At 37.6% G+C, this 26,537-nt stretch overlaps 2 protein-coding genes across 2 annotated transcripts; both read left to right on the top strand.

Annotated features, from left to right (window-relative positions):
• Positions 1–6,273: 6,273 nt before the first annotated feature.
• Positions 6,274–10,759, top strand: ngdn (neuroguidin, EIF4E binding protein). Its single transcript, XM_007260116.4, has 11 exons — positions 6,274–6,348; positions 6,705–6,764; positions 8,050–8,121; positions 8,200–8,337; positions 8,603–8,687; positions 9,242–9,294; positions 9,387–9,513; positions 9,697–9,871; positions 10,132–10,279; positions 10,456–10,510; positions 10,648–10,759. Exons 1-11 carry the CDS (start codon positions 6,325–6,327, stop codon positions 10,665–10,667), a joined length of 957 nt encoding a protein of 318 aa, XP_007260178.2. The 5' UTR covers positions 6,274–6,324; the 3' UTR covers positions 10,668–10,759.
• Positions 10,760–12,975: 2,216 nt separating this feature from the next.
• dcaf11 (ddb1 and cul4 associated factor 11) lies at positions 12,976–25,020 on the top strand. Its single transcript, XM_022684052.2, has 15 exons — positions 12,976–13,168; positions 14,023–14,221; positions 15,300–15,427; positions 15,579–15,697; positions 15,893–15,957; positions 16,171–16,271; positions 16,588–16,734; positions 18,041–18,095; positions 19,383–19,451; positions 20,035–20,092; positions 21,083–21,268; positions 22,017–22,170; positions 22,894–23,046; positions 23,140–23,246; positions 24,808–25,020. Exons 2-15 carry the CDS (start codon positions 14,034–14,036, stop codon positions 24,913–24,915), a joined length of 1,638 nt encoding a protein of 545 aa, XP_022539773.1. The 5' UTR covers positions 12,976–13,168; positions 14,023–14,033; the 3' UTR covers positions 24,916–25,020.
• The last annotated feature ends 1,517 nt before the right edge of the window (positions 25,021–26,537 follow it).

Genomic DNA, 26,537 nt, shown 5'->3' with positions numbered 1-26,537 from the left:
TGTGTACTTGTGTTTCTACTTGGCTGACGGAATCTGATCATAGAAAACAAAAAAGTCCTTTACGCACAGCAGCTTTATCATCACTAATGTTTACACACCACGACCTCATTATTATCGTTAAACAATAATTGTGACAAGTTTCTTAATGCTTTACACACATTTATAAGTTAACAGATGACAGCTAAATTGTGCTAAAACAATTGAGGACAATCATGCAACACTATAAAAAGGGAGAGGGGAGGACATATACAAAACAAACAAACAAACAAACAAAAATAATTGAGATTTTATTCCAGAATTGTGTGTTTGTGTGTGTGTGCAAAGTTGTGGTGCTGGTCTGAAGTCAGGTATTAGGCCTCAGGGTTATATTATTGAGGTTAAAGACAGAGTGAAATCAGCAGCGCTGCACTCTGGGGGGCGCTATTCAAATGTATCCAATTCAAGTGCAGCTCATTATCAGCTTTAGTGCGTGGGGCAGTCATTAGAGAGCTGGGCAGGAGAATGGGAGTATTATAAGTGCTGGGGGCTAAAGGCTTAAATTCATGACAGTTTTGAGAAAAAGTCTTAGAAAAACTGAGAATATAGGTTAGGGTGTTTCTCAATTTTTGTGTAGCTGTTAGTCTTACAAATATGTTAAATATTCAAAAGAATTAAACATCTTGTTCTTTTTTAAAGCCAAAGCAGTTCTGATAGTCACATAACAGACCACAACCAAACTTGTTTCTAACTGTGTTACCAATGTTATTCTAATGTTATATAGAGTTTATTACAGGTAAACGCTCTCACTGATCACTGACTTTACGTTTATTTAGGTTTATTCTAATGTTATATAGAGTTTATTACAGGTAAACACTCTCACTGATCACTGACTTTATGTTTATTTGGGTTTATTCTAGGGCTGCCACTAATGATTATTTTGGTAGTGGACTAATCAGATGATATTTTTTTTCGATTGGTCGATTAATCAATGATTATTTATGCCATGTCCTCCATCTCTAAAAACAACAGAAAACATGAGATTTAAAAGGCATTTAAATGTCCAGATGTTGTTTTAACATGGAGAGTACTGACATTTAGTGAGTAATTATGTAATCTGTTCTGTTTGGTCACTTTTTGAGACACAGACCATGTTTAGTGTAACCTTTGTGAGTAAGCCTATTACCCATCTCTTATTGTGTTTCTGTCCCCAGCACTTTGTGTAATGCAGTTCTGTTACAAATTAACGATTAGGCGACCATGACATTTGTATTCGACAATTTTAAAATTTTTACATTGTTGATTATATTGCCTAATCATTGTAGCTCTAGTTTATTTTAATGTTATATTGAGTTTTACAGGTAAACACATGTATGTGTAATGCTCCTGAATTACTGTATGTATGTATATTTGATACAAAATAATTTCATAGTTTGAAGTGCAGGAATGAAACAGAAAATGTGTTAAATGTTAAATACAGTATTTTGCATTATTTAGGCTAATCAATACTGATCAGATGCAGTGGAAATCTCTCATTCAGGACCACCAGGAAAGTCAGCATCATTAAGGGCAATCCAGGGCTATTCAGGGCCTGTGGTGTATCAGATCAGGCAGAAGTTCCTCTGCTGTGAAAATACAGGATTAAAAGCTGATCCTGATCACCATGCCCTCAGGGCTGTGCTGGACTAACCCCACTTTCTGACAAGCTGCTTTAAGCTCCTCTTCACGGCTGTTATGCCAATCTTCTGTGAGTAATTGCCGCCCATGAATATGAAGTGAAAAGATGTGAGTAGAGTGAAAAGCAGTGTGAGAGGCAGGGTGAGGAGCAGTGTAGGGAGCATAGAGCAGTGTGGGGGCAGACTGAAGAGTGTGGATAAGGTAAGTAGGTGTTCCTCATTTCCATCTGCTGAGTGTTGGGAAGTGGTGGGCGGGACTGTGTTTACTGTAAACTTTAGAGAAACGTGCTGAGTGGCACTGAAACACTTTTCAACCCACTTAACCCCCCTGCTTATTCCAACACATCAATAGATCTGTCCTTAATTAAACAAGCAGATACTGACCTGCCAATCATTTACTCGTATTTACTCGTACACACATTAATACTATAGCATGCAGTCTGATCCAGATTGTGATGTATAGATAATTGTGTCAGAGCATGTAGTACTAAGCAAAAATGGTCAGAAGTAGGACCATGGTAAACAACAGGGTCATGGGTGCCCAAGTCTCACTGATATAATCCAAGTTACAGGTGTTGCTGATTTGTTACCAGAAACCATATGATAGGTTGGAGAGCCTCACTGTGGGGCTATAGGGGTCAGTGATTGTCTGTGTGGGTCAGTGCAGGTCTATATGAGGGTCAGTCATGGTCAATGTGGGTCTGCATGGGGCAGCATGGTTCAGTGCAGATCTACAATAGTCGGTCATGGTCAGTGCAGATCTACGAGGGTCAACAGTGGTCAATACGGGTCAGTGACCAAGTATGCTAGACATTACTAGGACTGTACAGTGCAGGTCTGTGTGGGTCAGTGTTGGTCTACGATGGACTGTGCAGGTCTATGTGGGTCAGTGAAGGTCTGTGTGAGGCAGGTGCTGGTGTAGGAGGGACTGTGCACGTGTGTGAGTGGGTCAGTGCTGGTCTAGGAGGGACTATGTGGATCTGCGTGGGTCTTTATAGGTTAGTGCAGGTCTAAAAGGGGTTTTGCAGATTGCTGTCCACCAGTGGAGGTCTTTGGGCTACTATGCGGGTAAGTAGGGGTCTATGAGGTTTTAATCCAGTAAATGACTCTGAAGCTAAGGACTAATTTAACTACACCTTTTCCAGCCAGCCAGACCCCCAACAGCACAGGGGGTCTGGGAGTATCTGTAAGGCCATTTACTGATGAGACTACGGCCTGTAAATAGTGTGTGTGCATGTGTCTGTTTCTGCCTTTTGTTTACAGACAGTGAGCACAGTGGTGGTGGGCTTATTACTGTAAAAGCATTTAGCTGATTATCTGTGTGTGTGTGTGTGTGTGTGTGTGTGTGTGTGTGTGTGTGTGTGTGTGTGTGTTTCCTGTAAGGTCTGTCATGTAGAGATGTTTAACAGTAACGGTGTCTCCTGAAGGTCAGCTCCACCACTGCTCGAAACTGTCTACTCTAACATGAGTTAAAACACTGCTCTCTTTAAGTATGCTGACCTACTGTCCACTCTGAATGGTCACTAATTACATCACACCTGCATCACACACACACACACACTTTACACTGTCATAGCAGTTAAATACTTTCAAAATCTCATAATCCTTCAGCTCCTAATAAATTCAACAAAATTCATTATGATCAGCTGTCTGAACAAAATATGTTTACATATATATATCAATATATTTACCTTGTATGTTTGCATTATAACACATGTAAAATATAGATTTTTCCCTTTTATTTAACTTATTGTTGGCATGAACCATGCAATATGTGAAAAATATACATTACCAGCCAAAAGTACCCTCTCATTCAATATTTTTATTTTTTTGTGTTTCATACAATGTAAATTGCAGTTTTTTTCAACTGCCAAAACACAATTTTGCAAACTCCAAATATCTCATGTCCAAAATAAAGCATTGCAAGCAAAACTACATATAGCATTATCAGAATCATACTTTTGCACCAAATAGCAAACACTGTATGGAATTAAGTGACTTTAAGTCAGATTGTTGTGTCTGATTGTTGTACAGAGAACCGTGGATCAGTGCATTGTTCAGTGTTTTGAATTGCAAAATCTGTGTGTTAAGAGTGCTGGATACTTGAGAACAGGTTTTGCCCTTTCTATGACAGTTAATAATGATAGTTAATATTTATACCATGCACATCATTTTAGTATATTAGCAATTGACAAAAACTGTAATACTGAAGTCATCCAGACTTCAATCTGTGAAGCATTTAGGTGCTCTAGTTTGTGGTGATGTTAACTTGCAATTTCTGAGGCTGGTAACTCAATTAACCTTAACCATTAATTAACCTTTCTTGTGCAACAGAGGGAACTCTTGATCTTCCTTTCCTGGGGCGGTCCTGATAAGAGCCAGTTTCATCCTAACCATTTTGATGGGTTTTATGACTACAGAGAAAATAAATATATATATATATATCTTTTTTTTTTTTTAAATTAGACATTACTGACAGAAAAATGAGAACAGTGACACAAGCACCTCCACCAGGAGGCCACGATATAAAATATGTGTACAGGGTTAGTGTGTAGAAGTGATCTGGACCAGTCACTTTCAGGCCTTAAACCAAGTTAAACTTAAAGCCCTTGATACGTCAAATTTTCTTTAAATGAAAAAACATGGGATTGATTTTAAAAGACAAAAAATAAGTACAAATTAATTGTACAAAATACTTTACATCTGTGGCAAGAAACGGACTTGCCTGACTTTACACATCTTATTTCTCCATGTGTATCTCTAGTCAGATTACTAAATTAGATAAATCAGAGTAAATCTCTCCTATACAATCCTTCTTCACTCTCCATCTGTCTCGGCCTTATTTCACCCTCCAGCTGCTTCTTTACAGCGACTATTAACCTGAACCGCATCTACTGACCACTCACACATACACACAAATAGGAATGCAGCGCCATCTAGTGTAGAAATATGAGAGTGCGCTCTGTGATATTTTAAATCATAACTGGAAGCTGGAAGAATTTAATTTGTATTAGTATGTGTATTTTATGTTAAGGTTTTTATGTGTTTTATGTGTATATATCGGTTTATCTCTGATTTTTGCATGAGAATGACCAGTGACAATTTTAAAAGTCTGTTGGGGCCCTGTAGGCAAAAATTGGTCACACGGTCCCCTCAAACCAGCGTATATCGCCATCATGTTCTAGATGTGACACCAACAGTTCTTACATACTAACATAAACACATCATTTACAGCCTTTTTGTATCATAAAAACCTGCACGTCAGATATTAAACATACAATAAAACACACATAAACTGCCCACATAGCACAGCAGTTTACACAAAAACAGCTTAGAGCAAATGTCATTTAGAATAAATCTGTACAATTTTTTATCTTAACTTAGTAACTTTGGATTAATCACTTCACAGCCAGCAGACCTGAACAGGTTATGGGCTGTTGTGCTAGCTAGGTTAACTAGATAATGTTAAACATTAAAATAATAAGTGGAGACTAGTAGTATTACATTATTTAGTGATATATATTTAATTGCTATTATCTGCTTTACTCACCAGTTCTCTTTTTCTTCTTTCTTTTTTCACTCACAGAAAGATGCAGGCCACTTGCAACAAGGACGAGTGCAGTCAGTCAGAAGCCCCCTTATGCTAACACTACGAAAAAAAAATTCTGAAAAAACTTTTAACAGACTAAATTTAGACTTTATTCTGACAACCTCTCACATCTAAAGACTAGTCACAGACTTTTTACTGACAGAAGTTTTAGTCACAAATTAAGATCATGGGGACCTTGAAGTGTTATATTTGCCCAACTGCAACTACATACTTTTAGAGCTTATTTTATTAATTTTGTATTATTATTATTAGAAGAAGACACGTCAAAGAAACACTCTTGCTCACACCACAGCTCCACCAGTTTCTCCACCTTTAGAACACTCCAGGAGAATCATGGTTTCCGAGCCATCTCTGGAAACTCATCCATGTCCAGTTCCGTAAACGTTCCCACGCTTGCCTTGCGACTTCCCTTAGCTCTCCTATAGCTTGTTTTACATTGTTCACATCACTAATTGAGTGAGCCAAAATTATTTAAAGACTTGCGATAATATTAAACACAATTAACTTTATCTGAATGCAGGACGAGAAAAATACTGACTTAAACATTAACACCTTAAACTGAAAGATCAAGATCGAGATGCGACCGTAACTCGACACTAGCAATACTCTCATGACACACAAGCTGTCCCTAAAACAAAAAACTTGGCTCATTGTCACTGCTGTAGTTTAAAGATGCTAAATAGAGTCCCTTGCAAAAAAATCCAGGTCAAGACCAGCTGGTCATCCAGAGAAAACATGGTATGTTATTTTGTTTTATTATTTAAATGACCAGCTAGTCTTGACCTGGATTTTCTAGCAGGGTTTTAAATATTAATTAACATAAATATAAATGTTTTTTTTTTAATGTGCCTTGTGTCAAGGAGTAAATGTTAATATTAGCCTTATAAAATTACACTTTTGACGCTTGTTTTACAAACTAATAGTTTAAATACTTTAATCGGTTTAGTTTGTCTCTCTGTCTAAAACTACTGCCACGAGCTAACTCCTGCTGAACAGCAAAACCGCGCAACGGAAAACCGACCAGCTGTCCGTCATGTCCTAAACAGCTCGCCGTAGTTCAAGATGGCGGCCAACGGTGTACAAAACGTGAGTTGTTGTGTTTGTGGGTAAATTTGTATTTATAAAGCGGATTAATGAGCTAAACGTGCTGATTATTAACGGGCGAGCGCGACTAGAGTCTTATCTATAAGACGGTAAAACTGTATAGAAGATGGAAGCGCTGTAGCTACTGTTTAAAGAGGAGCAGCTGCAGAGAGGAGACCCAGCGCTGTATAAATCCCACTACACTAACTACCCACATTACCTGAATACAGACTCTCTCTCCCAGCGAGGAAACGCTAAACAACAGTTTTACCTTTACCTGCTATTCCCTCCTGATTTGTCTGTGATTTATAAATGAAAACTAGTTAACATATTGTTGTTTTATTATTAACTTTTTTCAGGTCTGTGTTGGTGATGATTTACCCAAAGCTGTCCAGCTCCTCAACACACTCACAGAACAGGTCAGAAGCTGCTGAAACAGCGCCTTAAATGTTCTATATGTAGGTACATAAAACGACCAGGGGTGGCTTCCCTAAAAGGCTCTTAGCACTAAGATGACTTTTTAGATGGTCAAGCGAGCTTCACTTTAAGGACTCTCTCTAAGTTAGGATGTTCCTAACCCTCCTTTTATTCTAGGAGTCCTGTTTTAAAGTTTAAAGATCAAGTAAACATAGTAAAAAAAATATTTTTTCAGTATGAAATTTCTTCTGCTTGTCTTAATTAGTGTAATCAACATATACTATGAAAATGGTTCATCCAGCTCATGCAGCTTTGCTATCAAGCTGCCGGCGTTAGAGGGAGCAAAATTGGCCCTGCTCCCTCTGGGTGGGTAGATGGCGCTCTCTCCCCACATCACTGCTGATGACTGCAGCACAGGGCGTCTGTGAGCTGATGTACCGGAACAGAGTCGCTGCGCTTTCCTCCAAGCGTGCTGGCTGCTCGGTAATGCTGCATCAGCAGCAGCTCGAAAAGAAGCGGTGGCACGCTTCACATGTATCGGAGGAAGCATGTGCTAGTCTTCACCCTCCTGGTGTGTTGGGGCATCACTAGTGATAGGGGGAGTCCTAATGAGTGGGTTGGGTAATTGGCTGTGTAAATTGGGGAGAAAATGGGAAAAATTAGAAAAAAGAAAAAGAAAATGGTTCATCTCACATATTTGCAACCACCCCCTGCAAAAACTAAAACAAAACTTTATGTTCAGTGTTATGTAAAACTATTTTGTTTTATTTGTTGGTCTTTTAAAGGTAATAAAGCAGTAAACAATTATGTTTGAATATGTATTTTTTTTAATAAAAAATGACTGAATTATCCTAATTGAACCATTATCTGTTAGAAGGAAGGAACACCATTGCACTAAATTTTGATAGAATAATTAGCATGTAATAAAGCTATGATAATGGAGTTTAAAAATGGAGACATCTTTAGTTATTATAATTAAACATGCACTAGGTCAAACTGACCCAAGAACATCATTGCTGTTCCTGACAAATGAACATAACTAACAAAGAATAATGCTAAGATTTAAGAAACTAGGCCCAGATCCTTTAAAATAATAATTGTATTGCAGCTTATTTCTCTTATGTCATGTTATTTTCATTTAATGTTTTATGCAAAAAAAAAACTTTATATAAAAAAACAAAGTTAAAACAGTTATACTGTTAACAGGTATACTGATTATAATCCACGTGGGGTGATTGAGGAACGTCCTTTATGACTGGCTTTATTAAATCCTGTTGTTAATTTCAGGTGGTTTCTGTGACGAGCCATGTCTGGGACTTGATAAAGAAAGTCCAAGGACAGGCTAATCAGATGTCCAAGGTAAGAACAGAGCTCTACTGAATGTATATAAATGCATCTGTCGCTAAAGTTTCTCTGCTGACACTGTTCTGGTTGCAGGGCTTGTCATTTCTGGACCTGCGATATCACCTCCTACTGTTTTACCTACAAGATCTTACTCATCTGATCAGCTTGAAGTCAGAAGGACACAGTTTGAAGGACAGTGCTGCTGTTCACAGGCTTGTCACCATAAGAACAGTAAGATACTTGTTTAGTCTCCAGAAATAAGGGACAAATAATTATTTATTTTATTTTATTTTATTATTTTTTTAACTTAAGAACTTGGCACTGTATCTCTTAAGACTGTCACGTTTCTGTAAAGCATCTTTGTGTCATCAGTTGTAAAAAGCACTATACAATTCTTTTTTGATGATGATGCTTTGGAGAAACAGGGCCCATGTTCTTCTTCAATGTTTGTATCAAAAGGCTCTAATATTTTCTCTGTTTGTTTAATAATATTTAGGTTCTGGAAAAGATGCGTCCCCTGGATCAGAAACTGAAGTATCAGATTGATAAATTGGTGCGTACAGCAGTCACTGGCAGCCTGGGTAAGATTTATTGTTTTCACTGGTATAAAGGGCTGAGAGACTGCACTGGTATGTTAGTCATTAAACCATGGGTTTCCAACGAAACTTGCAGCCACACTGATACTTTGAGGATAAGATTGGACACTCCTGGTTTACATGTTTGATATTGGGGCGTGATTTCTCTAATTTCCTTTGTTCAAGCCATTAAACACTTCTTAGAACATGAATACCGAGATTTATGTTCTTGAAACATAGGAGTGAGAATTGCTACCCCATATTTTTAAACACAAATAATTCAATTAATTGTTCCTAAAATGGAATATATAAGACTAGAATAATCTGCTTTGTTCCTATCCTTGATCTTATAATTGCACTGTGGTCACCTCACACTTCACCTTTGCAAGTTATCCCTTTTGCTTCATTAATTAATCCGTTTTTTTCTTCATCTACTTTTGTGGATTAAATAAAAATCTCATCATGTTTCAAGTCAGATGTGTGCAGGAATACATTGTGTATCACAAAAGAATAGTGAATATGAATATGCCTCCTAACTAGAGTTGTATCTTCTGTTACAGCCGCGAATGATCCTTTACACTTTCGTCCAAATCCTGAGAATCTCGCCAGTAAGGTAAAACCCACTCAGATCCCTTTAATTGCCTGTACCTGGTCATGTGACATTTGGATTCCAAATTTAGTTATTGTATTTTTATGTTTATGCAGCTCAGCGAAGCTGAAGACTCAGATGATGATGTTGATGATGATCATGAACCAGGAGATGAAAAAGATGATCAGAAAACAGGACTTGGCAGGAAATACGTACCACCCAAGATTGCCCCAATGCATTATGGTAAAATGCATGATTCAGTTAATGGTTTAGTAATAATCCAATAATCCAAATAATGTTTTCAAATTCAAATCAGTTTCTTATGGAAGTATTTAATCAGCATCACTGTGGTGAGACTGTGGCTTTGAGTGCTGCTCAACAGATCACATACACTTTGGTAAAATTGTCTTGTCTGTTGAACTGCAGGCGGGGATATGACCGAGTCGGACCGGCAGAAAGACTTTGCTGATAAGCAGAGGAAAGCGGCTCTGCGCAGCTCCGTCATCCAGGAGCTCCGGCGACAATACAGTGATGCTCCAGAGGAGATCCGGGACCGCCAAGATTTCCAGACTGATCGTGAGATACAAGAGGACAGACACAGGTAAGAAAAATATACTGAATTATAGAGTTACTGTAGATGAATAACAGATTAATATACTTTGTACTGTATTAGCTGTCTGTGTTGGCTCTATAAAGCTGGAGGTACAATCCTTGCATAACATAACTTGCTGTGCACTCTCTCTTTCCCTGCTGGGAAGCAGCTCCTCTGTAACCCCATCTTGGTTGATTTTTTTTTCTGTGATGATGCCTGCAATGTCTGGCCTCAGTGTTTACAGATCACTGTTCTTTGTCTTTCTTTAGGAAGAACTATGAGGAGTCCATGATGGTGCGTCTAAGTCTTACCCGAGAACAGAAGGCCAAAAAGAGGCGGATGGTGGGAATGACCTCACAACTGGGCAACATCACACACTTCAGTGACATCACGGCACTGACTGGCAGGCAGACAGCGGTGAGCACATTGAAAAACATTATTAAAATCACTCATAATAAACCATAAACTCTTAAATCATGAGAGCATAATCTCTACACAGCAGTGATGTTCTCAAAACTGCTCAGATGGAGCAGGTCTGTTAATGAATAATAATCTAAATTATCATAGTAAATAATTATTCTTTTATGTTGTAGGATGTGGAAAGACCAAAGAAGAAGAAGAAGCTTATGAAGAAAAACAAAAAGAAAAGTAAGTCTGGATTTAATGAATATTGCACTTACTTTTTTCCCAAACTTTGATATTTGCTGTCGTTATTATATCTTTTTTTAATATAATTGATATGGATTTAACTGACAATTAATTTTTGTTGAACTTTTACTTTTCAGTGTTCAAGAAACGCAAGTAGGATTTTTTTTTTTTCAACGTCCAGAATAAGACAGTGTGATGAGGTTGCAATTTCTTTAAAGATTTCAAAATAAAAAAAACAATAAACCAGAATGTAGTTCTGTATTTTTTTTCCTTCTGCAATGTATTTAATGTGTCAGTGATTACTGCAGCATGTTACACTGAATTTTACTGAATGTTACATCACATTTCTGGACATTTCAGTGTTTATATGCACCAAATTACTGAATTACGCAGAATGTTATTTGACGTTTAAGCACATAATTGAATGCTTTAGCACGTTCTTGAACATAGTATATTTCTCTGCAAACCCACAGTGGGGTTCATGTGTACAAGACAGCCATGTTAAACTGACCTTTTGCTACTTCAGCAAAAGTACTTTAGGTACGTTATTCAAGTCTTTCACTGGTCGGTTATTCACAGCCCTGTAGTAACACTGATGAGGTGGTGCAGAAGAGCTGCTGGACAATAACCCCGCAGTGTGACTGTTAGACAGAATAGTCCACAAACCAGAAATATTCAGCCAGCAGCGTCCTGTGGGAACGTAGAGGAAGACCAACAGAAACTGCAGCAACAGATGAGCTACTGTCTCTGATCTAAAAGGTGGAGCAGGTAGGTAGGAGTGTCTAATAGAGTGGAGGACAGAGAATGAACACTGTTTAAAAACTCCAGCAGCACAGCCCAGGGCCACTGCAGTGCTGTTAACAACCAATCACCTAAATAATAACTGCTCTGTGGTGGTCACTTACTACATAGTCACTATCTCAAGTGGAAAATCTGAGGGTTTAAATGTACTACTGAGATCAAACAGCACTTCAAAATAGTTGACACACTACAGAGTGCACTATTTCTGTTATAGGGATAGATTCCAAACGCAGCTGTAGACTCTTTTTGGCCACTCTTGAATTATCTGTTGAGAGCTTTCAGATCCAACAAAATATCAGACCCAGGTGTGCTGGAGCAAAAGCAATTCTTTAACACAGAACACGAGAAACATTGAACGTTCCTGCTCTGGCTCATGCCACTTCATTTCTTTGATCTATCCTTTAACCAGCAAATATATATTTTTTTAAATCACTCAAAGAAATGTAAGTGCAAGTAAGTTGCATATGTACGAAAATAATGCCTGTTCTACAGTCTCCACATTCCCCATCTCCACACCATTCCATCATCTACCAGTTATAAAAGGTCATTCTTTTATATTTATTTGTTTATGATTGTTTTTAAGGTGTTCAGACTGGGGTTAATAGAGTTGCACTAATACTGTATATGATTACCCTAAGCCACCACTGGGTTAATTTTTTACCCAGTTTTACACATATTATTGAATCTGTGTTCTGTAAAGAAAACAGAAGGACAAATCTATGAAATAAACGTTTATACAAATTAATATAGTAAAAAAAAAAAAACTAAAACCTTTTTGCTAAAATCTGCATCAAAAGTTTGGGCAAAATGTCTATAAATAACAATACCCACATATAACATTACTCACATTGCTTTAATGTTTATGCCAGATTATGTTTCTTTCTCTTTACAGTATTAAAATATCAGAAAAGGTTATGTAAAAATTTGTCAGTGCTCACAGCTTTTAAATATTTTTTTAGCTAGCACATTTTCTGTAAATATGTATATTTTGTCAAGACTATTTATATCATGATTAAAAATCTAAATTAGTTGCATATGTATTTTTATCTATATTTGTCATTATTCTCTTTAAATGTGTGTTTTTATATCAAGAGCTTTAGATTTATTATTTTAATTTTATCTCTATATTTATGTATATATCAGTGTATATTTGTTAATATTGTGTGTATTAGTGTATTTTTTCTGTTAATATACTCTGTGAATCTGTATATTTTACTGTATATAATTTTGTTAATATTTTCTGTAAATCTGTATGTTTTAGTGTACAATATTTTTGTTAATATTCTTTGTAAATCTGTATATTTTACTGTATAACATTTTTTATAATATTCTCTGTATTTGTGTATATATTAGTTTATATTATTTATGTAATATCTGGATATTTTCATGTATATTATAGTGTATATTTAAGTGTGTATTTTACTGTATATTTAGTTGTATATTTTACTGTATATTTAAGTGTATATTCTACTGTGCATGTAAGTGTATATTTTACTGTATATTTAGATGTATATTTTACTGTATATTTAAGTGTATGTTTTACTGTATATATTTTACAAGATATTGTTTTTGTTAATATATTTTCCCTGTTTTTTTTTTTTTTTCCAGTTTTGTTTTTTTAGTCTGTGGATCTCGCTCTCGGGTTCGCGACCGTGTCACGTGATCGTCGTGAACGCGCATCGCTTCATAAACAACATGGAGGGTCTGAGGCAGAGAGAGGGGCTCATAAAAGCGGATTAGAGGAGCGGGGGAGCGAGCTGTCAGCCGGGGGTCGGGTTTGTATGAGTACAGGGAGCGGTACCGCAGGTGTCCGGGAGTAACAGTGGACGCGGAGAGCTGAGAGACTGCAGAGTGACGGTAGGCCCGTTAGCACGGGGCTAACACTCACATTATAAACAGATAAAGACAGCGGCGGCGGAGGGGGGCATATAAACACTGTGTCACAGCGGTGAACAGTGAACTGGGGGCTGTAAACACAGGTCACTAGCGGGGTGTGTGACAGTGGGCTGTGAGCTGACCTGTGTCCTGTCCAGTTTAAGTCTGTGGGGAATGTTTTCGTCCTTGGTTCCTTAATCGCCGGTTTCTTATTGGATCTGTCCCTTCCACCTTAAATGGTACGGCTGCTGTGTTCTTCTGAACGCCAGAATGTAACTCCTGGGCCATTTAAGGTGGAATAGACGATTCCAATAAGAAGCCAACGTTCAGGGTCAACATATTGTATGTATGTCTGCCCATGACACTGCCTGTGTGAAATGCTGATCATAGTCTAAACCAGTCCACCCTGCTCTCATTTCTTTCTCGAACTTCAGTTAGCTATTGTGATGTGTTGGCAGATGCAGGTGGAAGAAAAGAGAGCTATAGATTATCTGTATTTGAGGATTGAATGTTTTGTTTGTGTTAAGTGTGAATACTATACTGTTTTTTACACACCAGAGGAAAAATCCTGTGAATCCTGTCACGGAAGTTATGAAAGGAACATAAAGGCCATTGGATGTGGTAGTACAGTTTAAACATAGTAGTTAATGAGCTATATACATATATAAATATCTAACCATTATAAAGCTTAGTAATTATTAAAGAAAGACACATCTGATCAGTATTGACAGGTTTTACTCCAGGTTTTAGTATCATATCATATCAGATATAGGAAACAGTATGTCTGGTATAATATGTCAATTCAAATCATTGTGTTCTGTTTCATATTTCCCCAGGTGCTCGGTCTATGGGCTCTCAGTCCAGTTCTGGGATGTCCGGTCGGGGCTCCAGCGGCAACCCAGACCAGTCAGAACCAGAATCTAACCAGAATTCCAACCAGAGAGGCCGCCGGCAGCCCGAGAGGCAGGCAGACAGAGCATCAGCGTCCGAGGAGGACGTTGATTTAGCACAAGTACTGGCGTACCTACTGAGAAGGTGAAGTGGAGACCTGTTAATATAATTTTTGTATTATTTATACTACTATGCAGTTTGGTAATAATTTCAGTACTCTTAAGTGCTTTAAATACTTCATTGAGAAACAAGCGATACAGTGTTCTATTGAAATTCACATTCATAAGGTTTACTAATTCTCCTAGTTTCTTTTCTAAGTTAAATGTTTTGGAATATTTCATAATGACTAATACCATGATTTTTTTTTCTTTTTAAAGAATTTTTTTTGCTATTGTTATTTTAAGTAAAAAAAATTTTAATGTAAATGTTAATGTTGTCAATTAAAAAAAGGATTTGGTATTCAGTATACAGTTATTTAATCAATTTGTGTCCTAGACAGTAGCTGCAACGATTAGTCGTTATAATCGACAATGTCGATTATTTAAATTTGTCGACTACAACAGAACAGATTACATTATTAATCACTAAATGTCAGTACTCTCCATGTTTAAACAACTTCTGGACATTTAAATGCCTTTTAAATCTCATGTTTTCTGTTTTTTTAGAGATGGAGAACATGGCACAAATAATCGTTGATTAATCGACTAATCGAAATAATTATCATCTGATTAGTCCACTACCAAAATAATCATTAGTTGCAGCCCTACTAGACAGTCCGTAGTAATGTAGGTGTGTAATACAAATATGCATATATATATATATATATATATATATATATATATATATATATATATATATATATATATGTGTTTGTGTGTGTGTGTGTGTGTGTGTGTGTGTGTGTGTGTGTGTGTGTGTGTGTGTAGTGACATTTTCATGCTGAAGGGGATTTTTAATATGACCTTGTTTTTATGATTAACATGCTGATGCATGTCGAGATTAAACAGAGATATTGAGATAAATAGGTCCACTTTCATTTACTGTGTTCTGCCAGAGTATAATGAGAACCACTGATATAGACTTTATAGAAATGCACTGTGGTTCACTCCGAAAGATTGTTGCTTTGTCAGTCCACCAAAGCTTGAGGAATTTAAGTCTTAAAAGCTGGTTTGTGTGTTGTGGAGGGGTTGTAATGTGTGCTGTGTGTTTGCTTGTGGTGTAGGGGCCAGGTCAGACTGGTCCATGGGAGTGGAGCAACAGGACTGCAGCTCGTCCAGTCTGTCTCAGACTCTGATGAGGACAGTGATGGAGCCTGGGAGGGACGTCTGGGACACCGTTATGATCCTCCGGGTAAATATAAACAAATTGGTTGATGTATTTAATTGGTTTCTAGAGGGAAATGTATGTGAAACAGCAGCCAAGAAATAATCACCTTCAATACTCAATCCTTATTACTCACTGCTACACCTAATTACACACACTGCATGTCTTTTTGTTTTAGTGGACTCCCATCCGGATACTCAGGAAGTGGATCGCAGTGAGATCCGAACACAGATCCTGCTGGCCACTGCCTCCTCAAATCTGAAGGGGAAACACAGCTTTACACACATGCTGAATCAGGTGAAGGACCATCAAATGATAGTTACTGTTTTTTTTTATTTGAACAAAACTCAAGAATAATCTCTGAGCATTGACAACTGAATTACAGCTCATATAGAAACATGAACTGACCTTCGCTTACACAACAGCAAACACATAGACCTTAATAGGTTTATTGTACATCAGTGTTCTAGTGACTGTGTGTGTGTGTTCCAGAGGGAGCAGGGTCGGTGTCGTGGATCCAGTTTCTCTCATGGCGAGTGCAGTCGGATACGCTCACAGTGAGTACACACACACATACACACAATCCCTGCAATTTATTCATTATACATCACAATTGCTGCATTTTAGAAACTCTTCAACACAAGTCATCCATTAGACCATAGATAAGATGTATTGAATGAGAATGTTGATGTTAATGTAACTTAATATTTGTATTTGTGTAATTTTTTGTTTCATTTTTTATTTGTTCCTTTTTATTATGTGTTGTTCAGTTTTCTGCCCAATTTTGTGGCTCATAAGGACACGTACCATCAGAAAGCTTTCTGTGGAGTCTACAGTGACGATGGAAATATGTTCCTTTCAGCATGTCAAGGTAATACTGGAAAAATATGAACAAAATCAGTGCTTTAATTATATAATTACGTGTTGTGTAATTTACTTTTCAGTAAATTAATAGACTGGTGAATTAGTGTCATAGTTAAGAATCTCTGTTTTACCACAGTAATCTAATTGCTTGCACTTTATGATCACACTGATTCATTTACTTTTTTTTTTTTTAAACCCAGTTCAGCTATTTGTTCTCCACCTTATTACAGTGGTATTAAATGAATGTGTGTTAAAAATGATCCAATTTCAATGTGCCTAAGGAAGATGCTGATGTTACCTGATGAGTGTGGGTTTGTCTGTAGATCAGAATATCAGGCTGTACGACACCAGCAGAGGTGGCTTTACACTGGTGCGCACGGTGAAAGCGAGGGATGTGGGCTGGAGTGTGCTGGATGTGTGTTTCACTCCAGGCTCACGATCTGTACTCTACTCCAGTTGGTCTGACTACAGTAAGACAAGAACACACACACACACACATAAACACTTACCAGTACATTCTGAGAAACATGCTGAACCTGTAATGTAGGTTAATATTAACCTGATTATTGAATTACACATTGGGGCATGTCTATGTCTAGTCTTGTTCTACACCACATTTTAGCTTTTTGAAATGGAAAGGAAAATAACGAATATGACTAGGCTTAATCTCTGTTTTAGAAACTGTGCTATAAACATACAGCTGATTGGCCTCAACCTTCAGTGATTACCTAAAGTTGGGTGATTTATGTGTCTTATTTATGATTTTGAAAATGTGGGACATCGAGAGTAGCAGGTTCTGAGTCAGCTCTTATATGTTGTTTTTTGTTTTGAACAGTGCTATATACTATAGCAAATTTATCTGGAAATTCCTATAGCAACATAGCAGCATGTCTGATTTTAGCTTTTTATAGCCTTCTTACTTGTCCTTTTCCCACAGCAATCATATACTTCAGTAAATTTGAAGCTGTGGCTGCTTAAAAATAACACAAAGCCTGTTTATTACAGACAGTAGACTGAACCCATATGTTGGTAAGCAGTAAACTGCCTTAGTTCACTTCCGGGTCGATAATGACTAGCAGACAAATGGGATAAATACACTGGAAAATGTTTACGGCCTAAGTTACTCATGCTTGCTCAGCCTCTGTGTTGTTCTTAAAGTTACAACATCTCACTGATTGCTTGTTTCTCAGAGAACGCTCACACGATATAACCTCTATCTCTCATCATGTTTCTATACAAAATGCATTTTTTTTACTGTTAATTGTATTATAAAAACTTGTCCTCTCTATGTCTGGCAGTAATTACCAGTGTATATCGTAAGCTTACTAACTTACTATTAGCTTAACTAGTTTATTTCCTATCTGGCACATTCTGGTTGGCAAACATAATAACCTGTAACAAACCATACAGAAGCCTTCATTTTCATAGACAGAAATAGGACTTGTGATCTGGACATAAAGAAATTAATGTATTTAATTATAATTCAGATTGAAGTGTTCTTGATGTTTTTTGCGGTTATGAATTCTCAGTGAATTCTCTTCAGAACGTCAGGGAGTGAAATTTACTTGAAAAGATTTTTACTTTTGTGGAGTCAAATAAATTAATTGTATTAAATTCACCCTAATAACAATAGCCATCCTCTACCAATAGAGTCAATCAATATTTCACACAATGTCTCAGCCAAGTCCACACAACATTCTTACCCCTAAAGGAAATGCTTGTGGAGATTTTTTGTTTGACTTTTTCTTTTCTCTTTTATGTATTCTCTCCCTTTAGTTCATGTCTGCAGTATAGATGGTGAAAGTGAAACGCACACCGCTCTGGACCTCAAGTTAGTGTTTCCCTCATAGTACATTATAGCATTAAAGCACAGGTAATCACCCTCACAGCTTCTTTACTGTGGATGAGTGGCAGTAGATCACATCACCATTAAAAGCATCCTTCATAACATCCATCACATGACTGCGCTAACCAGTCAGAGAACACGCTGTCAAAGTGTTTCTGCAGGTTATGCTCAATTAAACAGAAAGATAATTGTTAAATTAGAAGATATATGTTTGATTTATAGTTTATTGGTTTAGTTTCATAGTGCAGGCATATTATTGTGTCTGTGTTCTTGTTGCACATTTTCATGTTTAAGACCCTCAAGAAAAAGCTGTTTATATATTACCCCCGTGCTGTTTACTGTGGGTGATGATTCCTTCTGTGATGTATACCCAGTACAAACATTACCCTGTGGACCGAGGAAAACCAAATACCTCCACAACATCAGAAATCGATCAGGCCAAGAGCACACTGGCCAGAGTTCACCCACACTCCTTACAATTTATACAGGAGTGGTCAAACCGTCCCCTGGTGTAACACAATCACAGTCAGTACATTCTGTTGTCCCATCACTTTTGGCATGTCAGTGTATTGAACACAAGAAGAGCACATTTCACTGCTTTTACAGCCCTTTAATAATAATTGTTATATGTTTATGTAATGCTGATCCAGGTGGGTTTTTCTCAGTGTGCATTTTGAAGTGTTCACGTTTTAGTATAAATTGCCATTTGTATATATGTATATCAGTAATATAAAATATATAATTAGTGGTTAGCAGTGAGTGATCAGTGGAATGATACATGTATCATTGAAAATATCTAGTGTAGTTTTCTACAAGAACACAGGGAGAACGGGTTTGTTATTTGATAAAATAATCTCTTAAACCTTGAGTTCATGTTCACGCTTGGGGAAAAAGCAGCTGTATTAATTCTGCACTACATATTTTTAATAAGGGCAGCATAACTTTGCCAGCGTGTCCATCTCGTACTGACCTTTATAACCACTTCTCACCACCACCACCAGACTGTGGCTGAAGATGGAGCCAGAGTTCATCTGCATCATTTTAGGAGCTGTCCACATGTTTACTTTTTTTAGGTCTGGATGTGATGATAATGATATCCTGTGAGAATGATGATATCTAGAATCGTGAAACTAAATAACTAAGTGTGAACAGTGAGAATGCAATATAGATTTGCTGTGCATACAGTTTTAGTCAGTAGCAAATATTTTTGCTGTTCTCTCTGTTGTTGTTTGATAAATCAGGTCGAGAATGTAATGTGTGTTTCTCTCTTAGTCCAGATGAACGGAGGTTCTGTGTGTTTTCACTGGCGGCATCCATAGATGGCAAAGAAATTCTGGGCGGGTCAGTAACCTTCTTCCTGCACTTAAAGTGTTATCTGATTGGATAGTGTATGAGGGGGACCTTTGGGGAAATTGTTTTTGCAGGTGTTCTCGGAGATAACACTCTGGCATCTGGACGACAATAAAATCACTGCAGGGCGAGCAAAATTACTACTGGAATGTTTTCATCACACAGTCACATGGTGGATAACGCTCTTATTTTAGTTGAGGCAAAATTAAAAAACAAAAATAAATGTGAATCTGGACAGGGCTAAAATTACCAGAGCATAGGTGACAAATACGTATAGGTATAGGCATAAGTAAAAAGCCCTAGTTGAACAGGATTATATTTACATGCGGTTCTGGGTTAAGTTGGTGTTTCACAGGAGCTTCCATGTGATTTTATTTCCATCCTGGTTGACCAGAAGTAGAAATACCTGCTACCTGTTTTTCAAAAGCTTTATATTCAGTATGCATTGGTATTAGTTTTTTACATTTTTATTAGCTGTATGTGCAACCTGATATTTTATTTATAGCGTATATTTATTACTTTAATATTTTGTATATAGGTGAATCTGATTGTAGAGTCTTTTCTCCTTTAACAGAGCGAATGACGGATGCCTGTATGTGTTTGATCGTGAACAGAATAAAAGAACTCTAAAGGTGAGTGCACTAGTCACTGGATATTAAACAACATAAATAACGTTTTAGTAGCTTTCTCATTTTTCCCTGGATATTGTCACATGACAAGACATGTTTCATATAATTGGTGAGGTTGTTTTTTTTGTATTGCTTGTTAGCCTCATTACCCTCGTAGCACCAGCATAGGTCTCACAAAGATAAATTGTTCCAGAAATAATTTTGATAAATTATTGTGATTTGAAGACTTTTTTTTATGCTACTGCTATAAGAAAAATAGCAAAGTAATAGTTTTACACTCTTGTATATAGCAATTAACTTTAATTAAATTATTAGAGCTTATTCTGAAATTTGAACATTTTTAAAATATCTTAATGAAAAAATCCTTAATGAACAAAAGACTTTTTGAATCAGGTTCATACTGGTTCATTTATGTTATTTGGCTCTCATTTTCAAGAAAAGCATAATGAGCAATATTGAGGTCAGTGCAAATTATTGAGGTCATGTATGTATATTGCATGTTAACTCAAAAGTGTGATTATTGACAGACCTACTCCAATGTAAACTAATGAAGCACCCATGTCTGCTAGGTTGGCTAAGTTATGAATGACTTTGTGTTTCTTGCACCTTGCTTCCCTCTACAGTCAGAAAGTATAATTTTGTGCATTGAACCACCCCTAAACAATACACTTTACACATGCATTTCTGGACAAGCTGAGAGATACAGAAGCATTGCTGAAAGTAAAAGAAGCATGTGAATAATGTTAAAGGATTTACCCGAATGTGACTTAGATTGCACAGTCAACACAACCATTTCCTTGTCCGCTTCACCAAAGCGCCATGCCTAGGGTGGCAAAGATGAAGATGATATTCTTCCTATTACAGTCAGTAAATCATCAACGTGATTTGTAGTTGATATTTCATGGGACAAATGCTACGTTACATGTTTTTTAGACAACATTGTCTCTTACTGTGTATATATGCGTGTGTATGTGTGTTCCTTCCCTCTTTCAGATTGATGCTCATGAGGACGATGTAAATGCAGTTGCGTTTGCAGACAGTTCGTCTCAGCTGCTGTTTTCAGGCAGTGATGATGCTGTGTGTAAAGTGTGGGACAGACGCACGCTAAGGGAGGACAGACCACAGCCTGTTGGTCAACTCGCAGGACACAGAGATGGAATTACCTTTATACACAGCAAGGTGAACAATTTAGAAAAGTCCATACACACTACAGCGCAGACTTTCGCCCAATCCAATTTCACTCCTTGGCCCTACCACTTACCCTTATCCCTTCTTTTCGAGTGTACCCCTTCCACTTGGAACAGAGTAACAAGAAGAAGGGGTGAAATCCTCCCCCTAAGAATTGGGACAACCCTTCAAGCACCTGATACGTCATCAGGAGCGCTAAAGTTCAGTAACCTAGCTGCCGGTTAACTAGATAACTTTAGGGCATTATATGCCTTAAGAAAGGGGGGAGGTGGTGTAGAAGTTAGTTATCATTGTCTATTTCTTAATTTTTCTCTGATAGGGACCTAAAAAAAGGTAAAATGTGGAGTTAGCTAGCAAGCTAGCTACTAAGACAAACTACTAGAGATCTTTTTCATGCTTGTTATGAAGAATTCAACCATGAATCATTGAAATTACACATTAAACCAGTGATTCTCATAGCCCTTGTTTTGAAGTGTGCCTCTGAAAAATCTCCGTATGAAGGGCTAACAAGCCCAGCTCCAGCCTAACAACAAGAATCCATACACCCCTACCCCTTGGCGTGCACAAGCAAAACAGAGGGGTACGGGTAAGGGGTAGGTCCAAGGGGTGAAATGGGATTGGGCTTTATATTATGTGCTTGCTGTGGCACTGCAGGAGTTTCATTGATGAGATGCACTATTTGGTCACTATTTAGGCCTTTATCACTTTATCCTATAATAACTTAAAATGTGTGTTACAGGGTGATGCACGGTATCTGATCAGTAACTCTAAAGATCAAACAATTAAGCTGTGGGACATCAGGAAGTTCTCACCTAAAGAGGGTCTTGCTGCCTCGCGGCTCGCTGTAACCCAGCAGAACTGGGACTACCGTTGGCAGCAGGTTCCTCAGAGAGGTGAGTGAGCGTCGGTATGAGAGAAAGAGAAAGGCTTGTAGGCACTTGTGAGTTTTGTGAGAGTGTGATGCAAAAGGCATGTGACAGCACTAAAACGCTGTTCCATGACTTTTGGCAAATCAATTGCATGCATTGTTTCTTACTCTGTTCTGCATTCCCTTTCGTCAACTTTCTACTGCTTAGGAGTTTATTTCATGTAGCTCATGTACTTCAGCTTCATCTGCAGCTTCAGGCTAAAGGCCAATTTATACTTCTGCATCCAACCTATGCTGTAGCACTTCTCTGGAAATGGAACTACGCATTGCCCAATGCTGACAGTCACAGCTCTGATTGGTCCGCTGGACCTCGCATTCCTGCCCACACATTCCTGCCTTCATGGTTTAAACTGCAGAGTGAAGCACAGCCGCTGATACGAGCATGCAGAAGTATAAATGCATTCCACTGTGTAGCTCACTCTCACTGGATACACATAGGCTACGGGGTACGTTTGACGCGGAAGTATACATTGGGCTTAAGAACTGGTATTAGGGTTCTAGTGTTTCCTTTAGAGTGATTTAGACTCCTTTAGGGTCATTAAGAGTATCCTGGAATTTCAGGATGTCTGTACAATCACTCATACCAATTTTTCCAAGTGGTCCAACAGAGTCAGTCAGTGTTGAGAACGGAATTCATCACAAGACTAATATTGTTTCCTGTGTAATTTCTGTTGTTTTTTCGCTATAGCTCTAAAGAAACATAAGCTGACAGGAGACACGTCAGTGATGACCTACAGAGGTCACGGAGTGCTGCACACGCTCATCCGCTGCCGTTTCTCTCCTGAGTTCAGTACGGGTCAGAGGTTCATCTACACGGGTTGTTCCACTGGCAGGATCATCAGTGAGTTTAGCAGAAATCATCAGAAACTACTTGTCCCATTTTCTCTGCAGCAGTCTCTTATTTTTCTGTCTCTTTTTCTCTCTTTCTCTGCAGTATATGATGTGCTGACTGGCCGTGTGGTGTCCAAACTGTCAGGTCATGATGCGTGTGTGAGGGATGTCAGTTGGCACCCATTTCAGGACAACATAATCAGCAGCTCTGTGAGTTTTGTATTGCTTCTGTTTAGTGACTATAAAACCCTATATATTGTTTTGTAATCATGTTTTTATTGAAAGTTTTATAGGTAACATTTACAAAAGTACAGTACAGTAAACAGACACAGACTTATATATTTTTATTGTAAATCAGATTTTTATATTCCACTCACTCGCACTCATCCCACCCTGCTTACATCCACCCCACCCACATATATTCCACCCCACCCACATCCATTCCACTCCACCCACATTCCCTCCACCAACATGTGATGCCACTACATAAGGGGACCTGTGGTGAGACCTACCTTAGGATAATACTATAATATATTTCAAATAGTGTTATTTAGGTTACTCCACAGAGAGTATAATTCCTAGTTTCCTATGACTTTTCACAAGGAAGAGAAGGTATGGTGTTGGGCCTCTACCTATTGTCTGTTTTAAGCTGTTTTCAGTTTTGTTTTTTTTTGTTTTTTTAAAGGGTGACTCTTATTTTGAATATAAGCCTACAGGAAACAGGAAGTAGAGGTGGCCATTTTTTGAGAGTCAAGGTCAGGGAGAAGGCAGGTCAGAGAAGGCAATGCTGCTTTAAGCCCTAGCAATTTTTTGGCTCCTTTTGGTTTTATATTTTACCTCTTTGGCCTTGGCAATGTAATTGTTCTCTAACCAGTGGAGATACATCAAGGAGCTGGGTGAGATTATTCCTTTTTTTTTTGCCTCGCTTGTTTGGTTTTGTTTGATACTTGTTGGGCCCTGGATACAATTTTGGGTGTTTTGTTGGTTTCTTGTTTTTGCTTAATTTTTGAACATTATATTTTTGCTTGGATTATTATTTAATTTTTGGACATTATTTTTGCTTGGATTACCATTGAACCTTTTTTTTTTGGACATTATTTTTGCTTGGATTACCATTGAACCTTTTTTTTTTTTTTTGGACATTGTGTTTGCTTGGATTATCATTTAAAGTTTTGGACAATATTTTTGCTTGGATTATCATTTAAAGTTTTGACTATTTTCTCTTGGATTATCATTGTCGATTTTGTTTGTGCCTTTTTCGGGTATCATCTTCATACCTTGATTACTATTCCTATTTTAAGGTTCATGATCTTTTGTAATTAGTGACGTTTATCTAATGTTTATTTTTTGGTTTTGCTTTGTTTTGGCTGATGTTAGGAAACTAGTAAACTTTCTACTCGTGTAAGCTCTGATGTATTCTAGTATTTGCTGGTTCAAGTTTTTCCTCCCACTAAATTAGGTTCTGGATTTTATTAGTAACTCCTGAGTTTGGTTAGAGTATTACAAACATCCATTCCACCTTGCCCACAGCCATACCTCCGCACCCAACCACCACACACACATTCATGTAAACTAGATACGTTTAGATTGTCTGTCTGAATCTGAGCCCGACCCAAACCCAAACGTGGTCCGGGTAGGGTTGAGAATTACCATGTGAGAACTTACTGTCACTCTAATTTCTGTGGTATATATCCATGTAGACATGTAGGGACAAGATGTTTTCTCGCTAAGTAAGTGAAATAAAAATGTCTTTACTGTGTTATCTTTACAGTGGGATGGAGCAGTTCGACTGTGGGAACACAGGCAGACCCACCCGCTGGATGAAGAGAGCGATCGAGCACAGGAGCGGATGAGAGTGAGAGAGGAGAGGAAGGAGTGACAGTGAAACAGAATTGCAAAGAAAGTGTGCAATATCATTAAACATGCCTCTGGGCTGGCAGAGTGATTTTGGAGTGATGTAATATTGATTTTTTTCTTCTTCCCCTGCTTAGAGAGAGAGAGAGAGAGAGAGAGAGAGAGAGAGAGAGAGAGAGAGAGAGAGAGAGAGAGAGAGAGAGAGAGAGAGAGAGAGAGAGAGAGAGAGAGAGAGAGAGAGAGAGAGAGAGAGAGAGAGAGAGAGAGAGAGAGAGAGAGAGAGAGAGAGAGAGAGAGAGAGAGAGAGAGAGAGAGAGAGAGAGAGAGAGAAGTTTCAGAGATAGTTTAAACACAGCACGTTTAGCTCAGTTTGAATATTGAACTTCCGATTTAGACAGAAATCAACTGCTTCGCTTATGTCACATAGTAATAAAAATAACCATCATAATAATAATTATTATTAATTTAAAAATATATAAATAATAAATGCATAAATAAATAAAAATAAATAAACTAAGGCTTTCTCTCCATGCGACAGAAAGCAGCATTTACATTATCAAATATTGAGAATGGAGATAAAATTCCCATGTTAAAAAAGGTGTATTACAGAATGATGCTAAATCATGTAAGATATTTTATTGCTGTTAATGTTGATGATTAAAGAGAGGACTCTTATTTTGTAGTTTAATGTGAAAAGAGCTGTTTGTGTTGTAAGAGTGTGGGTAAGTGTGTGTGTATGTTGCGCGAGCGCGTGTGTTTCTCTCTGCACAGGTTTGTTTTTGCGGGTCTTCTGAGTGAATTTGTACATTGTCATGGATGCTGTCAAACTAAATTGTTTTACAATGTTAATTAAAATCCTTTTCGATTTCATAATTTATTTCTGATGTTGAACTCCATTATTTACCATACTCTAACTATAAACAAAGTCTTAGTACATTGATTGTGTAAATGACAGGGACAGACAGTAGCTTTCCTATTATTGCACAAAGTTTAAATTTCCTGTACGCCATTTATTACCACAGAGATTGCTCCTGACCAGATATTACTGGTGCAGTGGTTCATTATCAGCACAGCAGGCCTCAGAAGGGTCATGTTGGCAGGAAAAAAACACTGGAAGAAGCCAAAACTAAAATGGGAATGTACCCTTTTCTGATAAACAACAGATAATCCACACAAAGTCTGTGTGATGTAAACTAAGCTGTTGAGACTGCCACACATGAAGCTATATTGTGTGATTTGCAAAAGTATGTTAACTATTGAAAGTGAGTATTTTATTGTCAAATAAGCATAACATGATTGTTTACTATTTTTCCTAAAGGCATATTTGAATACTAAAAACATGTTTTCAGATCAAAGTACTATGCAAAGCGTTGGGTCAATAAAGACAATTCCATTAAGCTGTGCATATCAGCAATAACTGTTTCTGCCTGTAAAACAACTCTATAACAGACATCATCCATCTCAACTATAAAGGGCCAATTTGAATACAGGTTTTCAGTGCAGTCAAACAGAGAAACACCTGATTCCACTGGTTTAATTAGCTACTCTCAGACTTTAAAGAGTTGCTAGAGATGTGCTCCTTATTGGCAGCACAGGACCCAGTCATCATAAAAGAAAAAGTTGCACCCAAAAGGAACTGTCAAATTG

Source organism: Astyanax mexicanus, chromosome 1 (genome assembly GCF_023375975.1).
Source record: "Astyanax mexicanus isolate ESR-SI-001 chromosome 1, AstMex3_surface, whole genome shotgun sequence".
Classification (NCBI taxonomy): Eukaryota; Metazoa; Chordata; class Actinopteri; order Characiformes; family Acestrorhamphidae; genus Astyanax; species Astyanax mexicanus.
Note: the sequence above shows the minus strand (reverse complement) of the source record. Positions and strands in the feature narration are given on the sequence as shown.